At 43.9% G+C, this 16,121-nt stretch overlaps 1 protein-coding gene across 1 annotated transcript in view; it reads left to right on the forward strand.

Moving 5' to 3' along the window:
• LOC146805589 (E3 ubiquitin-protein ligase HERC2-like) overlaps nucleotides 1-16,121 on the forward strand; it is a 1,563,844-nt gene that overhangs the window by 180,597 nt on the left and 1,367,126 nt on the right. The window contains 1 exon segment of the mRNA XM_085622871.1: nucleotides 14,804-14,955. Coding sequence (XP_085478997.1) covers nucleotides 14,804-14,955 — 152 coding nt within the window.

Below are 16,121 nucleotides of genomic sequence, written 5' to 3' on the forward strand. Positions count from 1 at the left end.
TTGGTTGTCACACGGTATGTGTTATTTAGTCTGTAAGCACTATTTTCTTTAATGAGTTTCTCATACTGCAGGCCCGACATGCTTTCCTGCAACATTCAGCGTGCCATGCATACTTTCACTTTCCAAGCAATCGGGGACTATGGTGCCACTTCTTTGAAATGAAATAGGTCTCACATTTACAAGAGTTTGAGCTATTGGCATTATAAATGACAATGCCTTTTATTTATGTGTTTATTATCAAAACAGATAAGTAAAAGGCATTGTCATTTACAATGCCAGTAGCTTAAACTCTCGCGAATGCGAGTCATATTGCATTGCAAATGCTTGTTCTTTTATGTAACTGCTGTTCCTTTGCCCATATGAAACTCCCTCCTTACCATTGCCTTTACAGAATCTGCAGTTATTTGGGAGGTGGCCTCTTGTCTGTAGCCATTCCTCATTTTTCTTGAGCCAGCTGCCTAACCCAGTCTCAGGGGGTGCAGCAGGGCTGCATGACCGTGGCTTTGGTTGATCACTCTGGATCATACCCCTTTGGATTGAAGAAGTCTCATGTCATTCAAAAGGTGCACATCACCTGTCTGCCCAGGCCACAACATCAGCGAAAGATAAATATAGGGCTATTGTGGCAAGTAAAGTTGAATGTATGTCTCTGCTACCATGATGATGGTCTTCTGCACCAGCACGAGGAAGCGAAGATAAACAAAAAAGTAGTAGGACTGCTTCACAGTTGCCAATTTCCTTATACAGTGGGACTAAGGCAGAGACACACTTTCCATTTCATCTTACTGCTTTCTCACTGGATGGAACAAGATCAACTTACCTGGGACTAGGTCTACCAGGAGGAGGAGTGATTTTGCCCACAAACGAAGAGCAAAGGTCAGCTGACTTGAAAGATGTGCGTGGAGGTTATTAAACAGACTAAGGGGTCCATTACAATGTCCGCCCGCCATCGCAACGGAGCCTGGGACCGACCGCCGAAGATGCGGCGGTCCCGCCATGTGTATTAGGATGCGCCCGCATCACTGGCGGGCGCATCCTGGTCTTACATTGCGGGTGGATCTGCTGGCTGCAGACCCGCTTGCAATGTAAAAGGACTGTGCACAGCATTGCCATGCACTACATGGCAGGCACCACGTGGTTGATTCCACGTAGTGCATTGCAATTGGGGGGGGGTACCATAGGTACCCTCCAACCCCCCCGACACCCTGGGGGCCCGCAACAGGCCCCCAACAGAAAGGACCACATGCCTTTCTGCCGCCATGGAAAGGCGAATCACCGCCTGCATCATAATATAGATGGCCGTGTATTGCAGACAGTGCCACCATATTCTGCCCCTTTTCCGCCCGGTCGACGAGTCAACCGGCGGAAAAGCAGCGGACGGTCTTTCCGTTCACTGCAGACCCCTCAGCCATACTAATATGGCGGGGGTGTCATTCAGCCATCCTAATGGGCCCTTAAGTGCTGATTTCATTTGGCTCCATGACTCATTTATTTAAGAGTTTGTTTATGGTATCACAAAATTTGGTTTATGGTTTCTGTAACTTTTATGTCTAGATTCAAACACGGTAACATCAGATGCTAATGCGGATTCAGTGACCCCTTAGAAAAAAAAAAACTTTTCTCTTTCTTTTGCTCACAGACTTACACAATTGCACCCTATCTTGCTCTCTCCATAACTTTGAATCCTTTTTTTAGGTCGAGCCTAGAGCAGCGCATGCGCTGCTTGCTCGACTTTTAGTAAGGGGGTTTTCAAAGTGCTACCCACAAGCTTTTTCTGGCCTCAAGCTTGCGTGCACGCGCGCAGCCGCCAACTGCCTTCTGCCTTTCTTATCTCTTAATATCTTGACATTTGTTCAGGCTCGCAGGACAATGGCAGCAGTGTCCGCACGCATAAAAGAACTTCATGCAGGCTGCACTGAACAAAGGCAGCACCAGGCTTTCTCCCCCTCACGTCAGAACCAGCATCCGCCATTGTTTGATTCCGGATAGCTTTGCAGAAGCAAGATACGACTTAAACACAATTAACGAGGCACTTCCAGTTCCTTATTAATTAAACACGCCAAATTATCGGGGGATACGGCAAAACGGGCTAACTCAAGTGTGCTTACCCAAACTATTGAAAGCGAACCGCGAGCTCTCCGTGCCCAATTCCTTAGTAACAGCTGCTTCTGTTTCCATTTTTTTTCCCTTGAAGGAGCTTCTTTGTGTGAGAGGACAAAATGCTGTCGATAGGAGTACGAATAAACGGCTATCGGGTCTGGGCAGATACACAGATGTGCAGTGACACCACTTTTTTTCTGTTTGTGCTTTGCCCAGGAATAATCATGGTCAACGCTTGGCCAGTTATGAATTGTGCCGCATCCCTTTTTACCTGCTGTGTATTTCGGCAGCTTGGAAATGCACAGGGAATAATGATACCCCAGTATAACACGCCATTTTTGTCGTTTTATAGAGTGCGAACTGGGCCCAGTTGCAGTCGAGCGCTTTACATGAGAGCCAGACCTCAGACATTATTTTTTATTTGTAAACATTTTTTGTCGCGGTGCGATTAAGTGATTTGCCCAGAATAAAAGGAAGATGAGTCGTGCCCGGGATTCGAACTTGGTTCCCTAGTTCCAAGTCGGCAGCTCTAGCCTTTCTTAAGACAGAACTTCTGCCCAAGCCTTGACGACCCATTTTGTTTAGGACATTTTAAGGTTAATGTATATTCTTTTTTTAAAGTGAATTTTAAACGTATATAACAATATTTAAATAATACTGATTTTTATTCACACTTAGCTTAAACTAGCCCTCCTGTCTCTCAATTTTATCTTTCATTGGGGTTATTTACAAAGATAAGTTTCACTTGTGAGTAATTTACATATGTACATTTATTTTAGCACTTTTTAGTAACTTTACTTTGGGTTTTTCACAAAATGTACTCAAAAGTGTAGACTTACATGTCTACACTGCCTGAAAAAGGGTGCGGAGCCTAACTTACAAGTGTAAGTTACTACTAAAAAAAATAAGCATTTGCAATGCAATAGGTCTGGCATTTGCGACATTTTGAACTATTGGCATTGTAAATGACAATGCCTTTCATTTGTGTTTAAAAAACCTGCAATAATAAAAGCCATTGTCCTTTACAATACCAGTAGGTCAAAGTTTTGAAAATGCAAGACCTATTGCATTGCAAATACTTTTTTCTATCTGTTTCCTCCCCCGTGCATTTCCGTCCACCATTTTTTTTCCTGCTTGTAGTACTTTTTGTAAATGGATAAAGTACTGAAATAAACAAGCATTGACATAGCCAATAGGTCTCGCTTTTGGACCGTATTTAGTTATGCAGCACAATATACTTTTTTGCAACAACAACTGTTGCATAGCTAAACACTTATAAGGTCCCAAAGGCAAGACCTATTGGCTATGCCAATGCTTGTTATCTTGGATTTTGTTGAGAGTGCCCCAGGCCAGGTCTGGTGTAGAGAGCTGTACAGTAGTGTGTTTATCACGCAGTGTTATTAAAGCTTGACCTAAGTGATGTTAGAATGATTGAAGTACTGGGAATATTAAGCCCAGCGGTGCAGGGGAACACACCCTATGACTTCGGGTTCTTCCTGTTTCAGACCTACAGAAACACAGAGTCTTCTGGGTGAAGTGAAAGATCAGTTTATTGGCTGCAGACCAATTACAGGTATCCTAGAAGTACAACAGCGTGTATGTTCTCAGGAGACTGCTTAAAATTACAGAAACGGGCTTCTCCTTAAATACAAAATATCCTGCTTCAGGCATACATTCCTTGTTTTATGGCATGGTCATTCATATGTATACATTTCAAACGAAAAGGCAGAGTCATGAAGACCATCCCACATTCCAGTTAAGCCAGCCCGCAATTATTTACCCAGCAAGGCTCAGATCCCACATCAGATATCGATAGGCCCCAATAAACATGAGCATCTCCTGTTTGGAAAACAAGCCATAAAGCAGGAACAGTCAGGTGTGAAAGAGATTAGCTGGAGGCTCGTGTTTAATGTAAAGGCTTTATGGTGTGTCAAGCCCTGATGCTAATCACGGGTGGCCAGAGGACGGGGAGCTCGTGAGACCGGACTGACCTGGGGCAGCGGAGCCAAGCTGCCCAGGCCACAGAAAAGTCAAAGGAAAGCACATGTGCTCTAAAAGGCCCGTATTTGCTTCATGATATGTAGCCTATGTGAGGGCAACCATAAGATGGCCACCGCTCTAAGATGAAACCCACGTAGTGATGTATAATAACGTATACACAGTGCATTCATAGCTAAAACGTTACACGAAGCACTTGTACATACCGCATTGACCATTCGCGGTTCACTAATACCAGGATAGACAGGGGTAGGGCCCTGCCTCCTACGCGGTCCCAAATTTCAAAGTACGACAGACCCTCCTTTTGCCCTTACATAGGCAATAACTATACTCATTTCAATCCGAGTCTAGGTCAATATTCACGAAGTCATGGAGATGTTGCTGTAGCATCATCCTATTACTTAGCTCGTCCCTCGATACAGGTTTCCTTACACATAATGTAGCACAGAGGCCACATATTGCAGGAGCACACTGTATGCACAGACAGAACAGGAAAAGGATGGCTAAGATCATTCCAATGACCATCCGAACTTTCCAACCCCAGGCAGATATCAGTTCCCAGAACCACCCCACCAGTGACCAATCTCCTTTATACACGTGGATGGACTCAGATATTTTATGTAGTTTGGAGATGGCTTGATAAACTGTTGGAGCGTTATCTGGTATGAAAATGCAACAACTAGATTGGATAACCTTACATACCCCACCGCGGTCTGCAAGTATAACGTCTAGAACCATGCGGTTCTGCAAAGTCATGAGGCGATCCGCTTGGAGCTCAGCTGTCAAATTACCAAGGGCACCAGCCGTAACATTAACAGTGGATTCAACCACACGAGTCAGTTGTCTCAGGTTCCTACTATTGACCATAGGTCCCCAAAACGGCAGGAAACCCAAAAAGAAATCTCCCGCTTCCTGACCGGCAGTATCCTCCTTACTAATCACGCCTCTCACAACTCTGGCCTTGTGATAGTCAGAGGCGGCAGTAAATGTTGGCGGTAGCAGATTTGCAATATAACATGTGCCCGAGAAGTCAGGGGGCAACCATGTATATGCTCGGTCATTGCAGATAAAATATGTACCCTTGGCAGCCAAAAACGCAGGGGAAAACTGTGACGGAAAAGTGTACGTTTCAGTACAGTCACTTCTTCCCAGTTGAGCTCTAGGATTCTAACCATTACCTTGCAAACAGAACCGACCTATGTGGGGTACGACCCAGATTGGGGATGAGATTTTTCGCTGTCTTTCACCCAGACTAATACTATACCCCGTCGCGTTCCACCCTACATAAGCTCTCAATTCTTCTTTGGGAATAGATGAGTATGCGTCGATATCTCTGCTCATATCGGCAACTCCTTTCATTAAAGCTTTGTTATTGGTGCTAGGTCTGATGGAACGCGGTTGTCGCGGGGAGTAGGCATCTAATGCAAAGAGAAACATGGTCTGGAATGCCCATGACGATCCATTGTAACTAAACCGCAGCACTAGATAGGGAATACCCTTATTAATGGTATGTGGCAATAAACCACACACCCAGCAATTGGTTGTATTCATGACTAGTTGGTGCTGGTGCAGGAGCTGAATAAACGAGTTATTCACAAACTCTGATCGTCTAGCTTGTTCGTGTTCAGGCAGAGGGTGGAAAGAGTGTGAGGAGATAGTAGGAGGAGGTATAGGCTGTACAGTGGGTGCAATGGGCTCTTGAGAGGAGAAGAATACAAATCCTACAGTAAACACGATCATACTACATAATATAAACAGACATAATAATACAAAACGTTTGCTCTTCATTATTTTACACATTCTTGCTTTAAAGTTCATTTCCTCAGCGAGTCTCTCCATCTTGAAAAACTCCATCCTCTAATCGTGCCGCTCGCGGCGGGTGAGTATCTTCTGCTAAGGAGTACGCCTGTCAGTCCAGGGAACGCCCTTGACCAACCACAACCGTTGACCTAACGTCTTTGGCCTGTACCCCAAAGTCTTGGCACCGCGACCCTGCGGCTGAACCCGGATGGTGGTTCGAAAAACAAAAATCAAGAAAGTCCTTCAGATGGGAGAGCTATGGTTATCAAAAAATAAAAAGGTAAAAGAAAAAGAATATTTATTTGTCCATAGGCCTTGGTCTTAGATTATAATGAAAACGGCCAGGTACTGTCTGATCTTGAAACAAGAGTTCAGGCTCTGTAGTGTCCAATCGAATTGACGGTGGCACAGCTTCTTGCAAAATATCGTCACTCTGTTGTGCTGAAGTTGTGCCTTTTATGCGTGCATCACTGAACGGCACAAAACGAGGTACAGTGTCTGTTTCAGAGTCTGCGATACCCTCCTGGACCCACTGGTCATACGGCAGAGGCAAAGGTATCCTTTTAACGTGGGCGCCGTGGATCCAGTTCTTCTTCCCCTTTACTCGAACAGCTGATCTTGTAGACAGAAGTACGAGATGAGGGCCGATCCAACGAGGCTCATCGTTGCTCTTGCGCTGTAAATTTTTCACCAGAACCCACGTGCCATTGTCGATAGGGTGTCCTGGAGCTTCAGAGGCCTGGGGAAGAGTATCGTTCACCTGTTGGTGTAAAACACGCAATTTAGCCGTCAATTCGTACAAGTAATCAAGCAGTACTGGATGTTCGATGTCACTGAATTTCGCCGGTCTTGGCACACCCCATACATTGGCCGGGCGGCCAAAGATAACCTCGTATGGGCTAAGTCCCACTCGTGAGTGTACGGTCATTCTGGTGGACGGGAGTGCTAGAGGCAGAGCGTCAGGCCATTTAAGACCTGAGCTCGCCTGGATTTTGGCCAGCTTGAGTTTTAGAGCGGCATTGTAGCGCTCTACTAATCCAGCTGATTGGGGGTGATTTGTAGCGTGGAACTTCTGCTTTATCCCCAACCCCTCACACACATTCTTCATCACTTGACCCACAAACTCACTCCCATTATCACTCCACACCATTCTTGGCATTCCAAACCTAGGGAAAAATTCCTTCACAAGGGCTTTGGCTGTGGATAGAGCAGTGTTGTCCTTTAGGGGATAGGCCTCTCTCCATTTTGAAAAAGCGCAGACAACCACCAACACATATTTCAGGTTGTTGCACCTTTCCATGTGGATAAAATCTAGCTGCAAAACTTCAAATGGATATGATGGAGGCGCAAAATGACCAGCTGGAGTTGGGGTTCCCCTACCAGGGTTGTATTTCAAGCATACCATACAATTCTTGACCACATTCTCTGCACACTTGGGAATTCCAGCATTCTGCCATACTGGAGCCAACAACTTACAGATTACTTTCGTACTGATATGTGCCATTCCATGTGCCATAGTAACCAGTGGAAGCACATATGTATCGGGTAACAACCATCGCCTATGTTCTGACAAATCAATCCAACAACCATTCTCATCCAACTTACCCATACTCTCTCCACTTGCTCAACTCTTTCTCTGTGGCTTCAGCTTGAAGGGACTTTACACTCTCTATTGTGTTTTCACACATTCCAACATCACCAACCCATCTTGCAGGGCCTGCAACATACATTCGAGTCTTCACATCTTTTGCTGTTTCTTTCGCGGTTTCATCAGCAAACGCATTACCACGACCAACATCATCAGTGATTTTCTTGTGCGCACTGCATTTCATAATCGCAACTTGTAACGGTAGGGTCAGCGACTCAAGGAGATCATTCACCAACTTGCCATTCTGAATCTTAGTTCCATGCGAAGTCAGGAACCCACGTTCTTTCCACAATCGCCCAAAACTGTGCGCCACGCCAAAGGCGTACTGGCTATCCGTATATATGTTCACTTTCATTCCTTCAGACAACACGCATGCTCTCGTAAGGGCAATCAATTCTGCTGCTTGAGCCGAATTTTGTGGCACACGCGCAGTTTCCACAATCGTGTGCAAAGTCGTGATAGCATATGCAGCAGTCGTATCACCATTTGGAAGCTTGAAACACGAACCATCCACCCATAAGGTACCATCACACTCAGTCAGGGGAGTATCTTTAAGATCTACTCTCCCTTTCGTCTCTTCTTCTGTTCTGAACAGACATTTCTGTTGCTCAATCTCATCTAGGTCTGCTGGAATTGGTAATAGTGTAGCTGGATTCAACGTGTTGCATCTCTTTATGTGTATATGGTTTGCTAACAGTGTTAGCTCATATCCGGATAATCGCGCACTAGTTAAGTGTTGTGTCTTGGTCCTGTTTAACAATGTGTCCACAGCATGTGGAACCTTGACAATCAATGTATTATCCATTACTAGGCCAGCAGACTGTCGAATAGACATAGCTGCGGCGGCTGTAGCTCTCAGACAACTTGGCAATGCCCTCGCTACCGGGTCCAAGGTTGACGAAAAATATGCGCATGGACGCGGTCTATCGCCAAAAGGCTGTGTTAACACTGATAATGCGCAACCATCTTTCTCATGAACATACAATGTAAAAGGCTTGCTGTAGTCAGGGGTACCCAACACAGGAGCTGAACATAATGCATTACGCAATTCCCAAAAACTTTTCTGACACTCTTCAGACCATGGGATAGGATTCGGTGTGTCTTTACATGTTAATGCTAACAAAGGTTTTGACAGCAAGGAGAAATTAGGAATCCAATGCCTACAGTATGAAGTAATGCCCAAGAAAGCACGCACTTCTCTCTGTGTTCTTGGCACACTCAACTGTGCAATGGCTTGAATTCTTTCTGGGGTCAGTTTCCTTCCCTCCTTCGACAAGAGATGACCTAAGTAGGTCACCTCTTGTCGACAATATTGCAGCTTTGAGAGAGACACTTTGTGATGGAAGGCAGACAAATGACGCAACAATGACAAGGTAGCGTTTTTGCAAATCTTTTCAGTATCTGCGGCGATTAGTAAATCGTCAACATACTGAATAAGGATAGCGCCACTCGGTAAAACAAGTGCATCAAGCTGCGCTTTTAAAGCCTGACTGTATATTGATGGACTTTCACAGTAGCCCTGGGGAGCGCGTTTAAAGCGGAAGCTTCGGCCTCCTAAACTAAAGCCAAAAATGTCTCTGCTCTCCTCTGCAATTGGGATGCTAAAGAAGGCATTCTTCAGATCGATCACTGAGAACCATGCAGCGGAGGCTGGAATCATAGTTAACAAGGCAGTTATATCAGGGACAACTGGAAACTGTGGTACAACAATCTTATTAACCTCTCTAAGATCAATCACAAATCTGTAAACAGGTGGCTGTGAAGGGTCCGTTCGTTTTAAGACAGGTAAAACAGGACTATTGTAAACGTTGCCCCTTGTCTCTTCAATTACACCCTTTTTAATCAAATCACTGACAATTGCTAACAATGCTTTCTGACCTATATTGGAGATCTTGTACTGGGGAATACGTGGCAATCTGACATTCGCTTTTAAAGTGACCACATATGGCGGTATTTCCAAAAGACCCACATCATTGGGACCAGTAGCCCAAAGGACATCCGGAAGGGATGACAATTCAGGTGGCATTGCATTTTTAGACAAATACATCGGGGAAATCACTTTCTTGCCTAATGTAAGTTGTACTCCTGATGGAGAACAATATAGCGTTGCATGCAATCTTTTTAGCAAATCTAATCCTAGCAAATTTTCACCACAACCTGTCGTTAGGATGAGGGGTGCTTTTAGCTCACAAGGTCCAACAGAAAGTGACATAGGACTAGAAATCGGGTTCCTAACTGGGGCGCCAGAAAAACCTACTGAAACATTCATTTCGCCAGACAAAGGCGCGCCAGGGAGTTTTGAATGCATGATTGAACTCTTTGCAGCACCAGTATCCAGCAAAAAGGGCTCCGTTACATTTGCTGTAGTTACTTTAACATAAGGTCCGCTCTGATCCACTGGCACTGAAACAACTCCCTCTCTCTGTCTACGGCTGTCCTAGTAATCGTTATCTTCTACATTGTCATCTTCTGCATAATAATCATTATTGTAGTACTGAGCTGTATTACCAGTCGCGTTGGCTTGCTGATCAAAGCTATTTATGGTATTTTGAGGCGGAAGAGGACGCGCGTTCTGGGGAACATTTCCACGCCCTCTGCCTCTAGGAGCTTGCTGACCACCTCTACCTCTTGTGCCATACGCATTACTGTTACGCTGCATTAATTTAGGGCAACTATATTTAAAATGACCTTCCTCTTTGCAATATGAACATTGGTTGGGACCTACAGGGATTCGTGGTTGATAATACCCATTAATTTGCTGACTATTCTGAAACTGTTGGGGCTGCTGATAGATACCTTGTGTTTGCCTATAATTATTCTGTCCTCCACGTGGTGGATAAGCCTGCTGTAAGAGGACCTTTGTTTTCAGTTCTTTCGTTTTCTTATCTGTTCTATCCTTCTCATATTTGTCTCTATTCTCATAATACTGTGCAGTAGCCAGTATTTGCGCTGAAGAGGAAACAGCCCAAGAACTTTCTGAATCTTTTAATTTCTTACACAACTCGGGAAGTAGATTCTGCACAAATTTATCAACAAATAACCGTTGGCCACCTTCAGTGCTCATGTCTTGACCACTGTGGTCGATAAACGTTTCTTCAAACCTGGTAAAGAAATCAGACACTGTCTCATCTTTCTTCTGCTTACATGCGGATAGTTTATCCCAATTTACGCGCATCGCAGGCATTATAGTTTTCATGTAGGTAATAATTCGACCAGGGAGTTCTGCTACCAAAGCATCAGGTTTCGCGCTACCAACTTGGCCAGCATCTGCAGCAATGATATTAGCCCATGTGTTACCCAATTCTGCAGCGTGATCTACATTACGAATGGATCCCCATAAAGGCTGTGGAACAACATTCCCAAACAACATGTCTATGCCAGCCAGATTCATTACACATGATCCTACAGTTTGTGATAACTCCTTATAATAACCTGTAGGGTTTTTACGGGGGTCAGGCAATGTCTGTTTAAGCGCTAAGACCTCAGAACGCTTCCAAGGGACATGCACCCAAACACGCTGAAAATGTGCTGGATCAGCAGCAATACCTTGAGCGGCATTAGCTGCAACGGCTTCTTTCCATACCGGAGGGACTTCTCTCATAGGGTATTGTCGCGCTTTTCCCTTCTTCCCCACAGGGAATTCCTGTTCGAATAATGATTGCTGACAATCCCCATTTCTGAGGGACAGTAAAGTCGCAACTGCTTTATCTACATTGGGACCCACAATTGTACCTTTTTCAAAATCAAATCGCACTAGACACAATTCCTGTGGGTTTGGGTTTGCACCATTCTCCTCCAATACCTCACAGAGGAATTTACACATCTTATCAAAGACATACCTCTGCTTTGGGGCATCCCATTGGTGAAAAACGTTAACAACTGATTCCACATCATAGAGTGAAGGGAAACCAATCCACCTACGCGCCAGATGATCTAACACCTCTTTCTCGTCGGGACCAGGCAGCTGACTACGCAATTGTTTATGCTGTAAACCAGGAGTCGCGCTCGATGACCCAAAGAGAGGCGACATTAGACTAGTAACTACATTAGCTAGTCGTTGTCGTGCTGAAGGAGAAGTTGAGGCGAAAACAGGGGGATAGACAGAGGGAAGAAAAACAGATTCAGATACAGGTACCTGGGTAGTGTAAGAAGGAGCGCCAGGGGAAGCCGCTGGCGTGCCAGGCAAAGTCGCAGGAAGCGCAGGGGCAACAGGTAGCAAAACTGGCGGCCCTTGAGAGGGCTGCACTGCAGGGATAGGGGCCAGCTGAGGAGGAGCTGGCGGCTGTGGGGAGGCTTGCGGCATATTTACTGGAGGCCGCACATTTATAAGCTGTGGAGGTGCGGTGGCATTTTGCGCATACGGGGGTGGCGAATTTAACAAATGGGACATTAGGGAATCTTTTTCTTTCTCTTTTGTCTCATCTTGCACAAGGGGTGACAAAACAGGGTAACATTTATCAATCCCTAGTTTGCGCTGTCTGTGCAATTGCTCATTTATTTGTTCCTCCTCATTATCTTTAAATTGCACAGCTGCTTGCATACCTCTTTCTCTCTTATTCCTCTTCGCTAGCTTAATTTCCTTCTGTTTGGCTTCCTTTCGCCATAGGCGGAAAGAATCAAACATCGCCGGCCGGGCTTTCTTTTTAAACAATTTCATTTCCAAATTATCTAAGATATCTGTATCGAAACTACCATTTTGGGGCCATTTTAAAACACCGTCCTTTCTGGTATATCGGATCCATACTTCATTATATGCAGTGGGGCCCACGCCATGTTTTACATAAAGCTCATAAGTTGGAGTACCAATTGGAGGAACCGGACATGAATCCTCCAACTGGAAATCCCTTCCACAACTCAAACAAAACAATCTTCCAAATACACTAGCACCAGGCATCTTCGCTCACTAGTCTAGTTCCAAACTTCAAAGGATTATCGATTACAATAGTCTCGTGAATACACGAGTCCTCTGGCTTTGGGGTTTGCAAACTCCAAATCAAAATAATCCCGAAGGATACCAAATTCAAACTGGGAGACGCTCCACTTATACTTAATTGAATATCGATGATCAATGGCGTCACCAGAAGACTCTCTCGATTGTTTCGCTCTACCAAAATCGTCAAGGGTCCAAAACAGGGCGATTAATCGGGGCAGCAGTCCTTCGTAGCCGTCGGGACGCGGAGAACCTCGCAGAAAAGACTTTCGGACCACGTCGACATGCAGGGGTCGATGAAGTGGCAGCCTTCCTCCAGAATTTCCACACGAAGCTCCTCACGAACCTCTGGCTTGGACCGGTACCGCTGAAATCGCGCCGAGTTGGGCGCCAACTGAAGTACTGGGAATTTTAAGCCCAGCGGTGCAGGGGAACACACCCTATGACTTCGGGTTCTTCCTGTTTCAGACCTACAGAAACACAGTCTTCTGGGTGAAGTCAAAGATCAGTTTATTGGCTGCAGACCAATTACAGGTATCCTAGAAGTACAACAGCGTGTATGTTCTCAGGAGACTGCTTAAAATTGCAGAAACGGGCTTCTCCTTAAATACAAAATATCCTGCTTCAGGCATACATTCCTTGTTTTATGGCATGGTCATTCATATGTATACATTTCAAACGAAAAGGCAGAGTCATGATGACCATCCCACATTCCAGTTAAGCCAGCCCGCAATTATTTACCCAGCAAGGCTCAGATCCCACATCAGATATCGATAGGCCCCAATAAACATGAGCATCTCCTGTTTGGAAAACAAGCCATAAAGCAGGAACAGTCAGGTGTGAAAGATATTAGCTGGAGGCTCATGTTTAATGTAAAGGCTTTATGGTGTGTCAAGCCCTGATGCTAATCACAGGTGGCCAGAGGACGGGGAGCTCGTGAGACCGGACTGACCTGGGGCAGCGGAGCCAAGCTGCCCAGGTCACAGAAAAGTCAAAGGAAAGCACATGTGCTCTAAGAGGCCCGTATTTGCTTCATGATATGTAGCCTATGTGAGGGCAACCATAAGATGGCCACCGCTCTAAGATGCAACCCACGTAGTGATGTATAATAATGTATACACAGTGCATTCATAGCTAAAACGTTACACGAAGCACTTGTACATACCGCATTGACCATTCGCGGTTCACTAATACCGGGATAGACAGGGGTAGGGCCCTGCCTCCTACGCGGTCCCAAATTTCAAAGTACGACATGATATGTATTTCAGCAATAATAACCAATACATTATTCTGTCGCCGATGGTTCATTTCTAGAACATGAAAGGGAAATTTCTTCCATCTCATTGAAAGGATACTGAGCAGTATGGCAGATTACTCACTGTGATAAGACTAGTTAAATGTTTGTATGCATTCTAGATAATCTAGATTTAATCGATATTATTAGAACAGTTGGTACATCATTTTATCAGGATACATCTTAAACCAGGAATAAATTCTAGAGGTAGCACTGTGCTTATTTTGATATATCCTCTACCTGTGACCTGGGTTTCTAAACTTGTAGAGCATCTAAATAATGCATCGAAAAGGGCACTGTAAAAAGGTAATGTACACACTCCTTATGAACAAATACTATGAATGAGTTTAGAGCAAAAAAGTAAATATGGCTGAAATCTGTTATAATGTTTAGTTTTCAGTGCTTGCTAATATTATATTTCAGTAGACTAGATCGGGGATGTAGTGCTCATTGCAATTCCTCAGTAACATATCACTTTATTTGGCAAAACGCTTTGTGATTAGTCAATTGGACATGTATGTAATGGAAATCTCATAAGTGTATTTGCCGATATGTGCCAGCCATGTCTAGGGCACAAATGGGCTAGGAGACGAATTACATTGTTTTTTGCAGGTGTTTCTGGGAAGTTCAGTTTTATATTGACAGTCCCTGCATCTCAGCATAGATTTGGTGACTTAGGTAACTGAAGGTTATAGTAGCACATGGCACATGACAGCAGTTCATCTTGGGACATGATTCTGGGCGGATCCTTCAGATGAACATACTTGATTGGCTATAAACTTCCTGAAGAGCAATGTTCTGTTTGCAACATTCAAAGCAATAGATTCATATAAGCATACCCCAGAAATGTGTTACATTTATTAAACTGTAATCCTCCCGCTGAGAATTTAGAATGCAGAGGTTTTCTAAATATGATCACTTAATAAAGCAATTTTGAAAATGCTATCTGAAAATAGAACCCTCGTTAACAGCTACTATATCTTGTATTTTCCTTTACAACATGTAACGCGTGTTTATTTTGCCTCATTTACAGGCACCGCAACCCGTGCAGGGCCTTTGCACAAGAAACATTGTGAAGATAGCAGCTCATTCTGATGGCCAGCACTATCTGGCCTTGGCAATAACAGGCGAGGTCTTCTCCTGGGGCTGTGGAGATGGTGGAAGATTAGGTCATGGTGATACACTGTACGTTTTTAATCTATTTTTGATTCATTCAGTACATCCATGACTGTAGTCCCTTGAGTTCAGTTTGATAATTTTCGTTTGTGCAGTTCTAAAATTGGTCAAAATAATCATTGACTACTTGTTAGTTTTGCCTTAACAACTGCATTTATATTATAGACATTTATATTGTACTTGTAATATTATAACCTCGCGAGTCAGCCTGAGGCATTTAAATGAGCCTATTTCTATAAAGCAGAGGTAGTGTGTAGTCTTTATTGACAAGGAGTGTAATTGTTGGACTTGGTTTTCTTGATGTCTTAAGCGTTCTGGGACTAGGACGCGAAGATGCACCTCCTGCTCAAGTTGGTAACACATTCAGCCATTTATGATAGTAGTACATTGGAGGGAACAAGTTTGTCATGTTTCTCCTCCAAATTCTTAAATTAAGCAATAGATCGATCCCTGGAAAGATTCATTTCCAACTCTAACGCATCAGGTGAAAGCAATGATAACCAGATGGAAATTATGGCAGCTTTCTTGTCACAGAGTGACACTATACAATACAACTGGCTCAATACATACATACATACATACATACATACATACATACATACATACATAACCAACTCTGCCTGGGTAGGCAAATTAGGTGCTGTGTCACAGGATTCTTTCTGAAGAATTTCTCTTTGCACGCGCAGGATATTAGAGTGCGATTTTAAAATATATTTTATTATTTTAAATTAAATTCATGTAATTGAAGAAAACATGTATGCAGGAAGTATAATTTTCAGTTCTCTTTAATGCAGCCAGTTTTACCCAGATCTTTGCAGTAAAGTACACTTGTACACTTGACTAAAAATGTCTCCATAAAATAGCATTATAAAATGAAAAGATAAAGATGTACTACACATATTAAAGCTTTAACTAGAATGAAAATGAACACTGACTCTTTACATGGTCCCACACTACACGATCCACCATGTCCTACAGTCCGTTTAAAAAAAAATTCCTGTCACTGAGCAATTACCCCCAAGCAGTGCAGCCTTTTCGAGAGACAGACACTTTATAATCTGTTAAAGTGAGAAGTCTTTCATGGAACTTAATAGCAAAGTGCTGTGATGGGCTACGAATCTGCAGTAATTCAACATTCCACTCGCCCCACTTCTCGATGTAGATAATGACAATGA

The sequence above is a fragment of the Triturus cristatus genome, chromosome 8, assembly GCF_964204655.1.
Source record: "Triturus cristatus chromosome 8, aTriCri1.1, whole genome shotgun sequence".
NCBI lineage: Eukaryota > Metazoa > Chordata > Amphibia > Caudata > Salamandridae > Triturus > Triturus cristatus.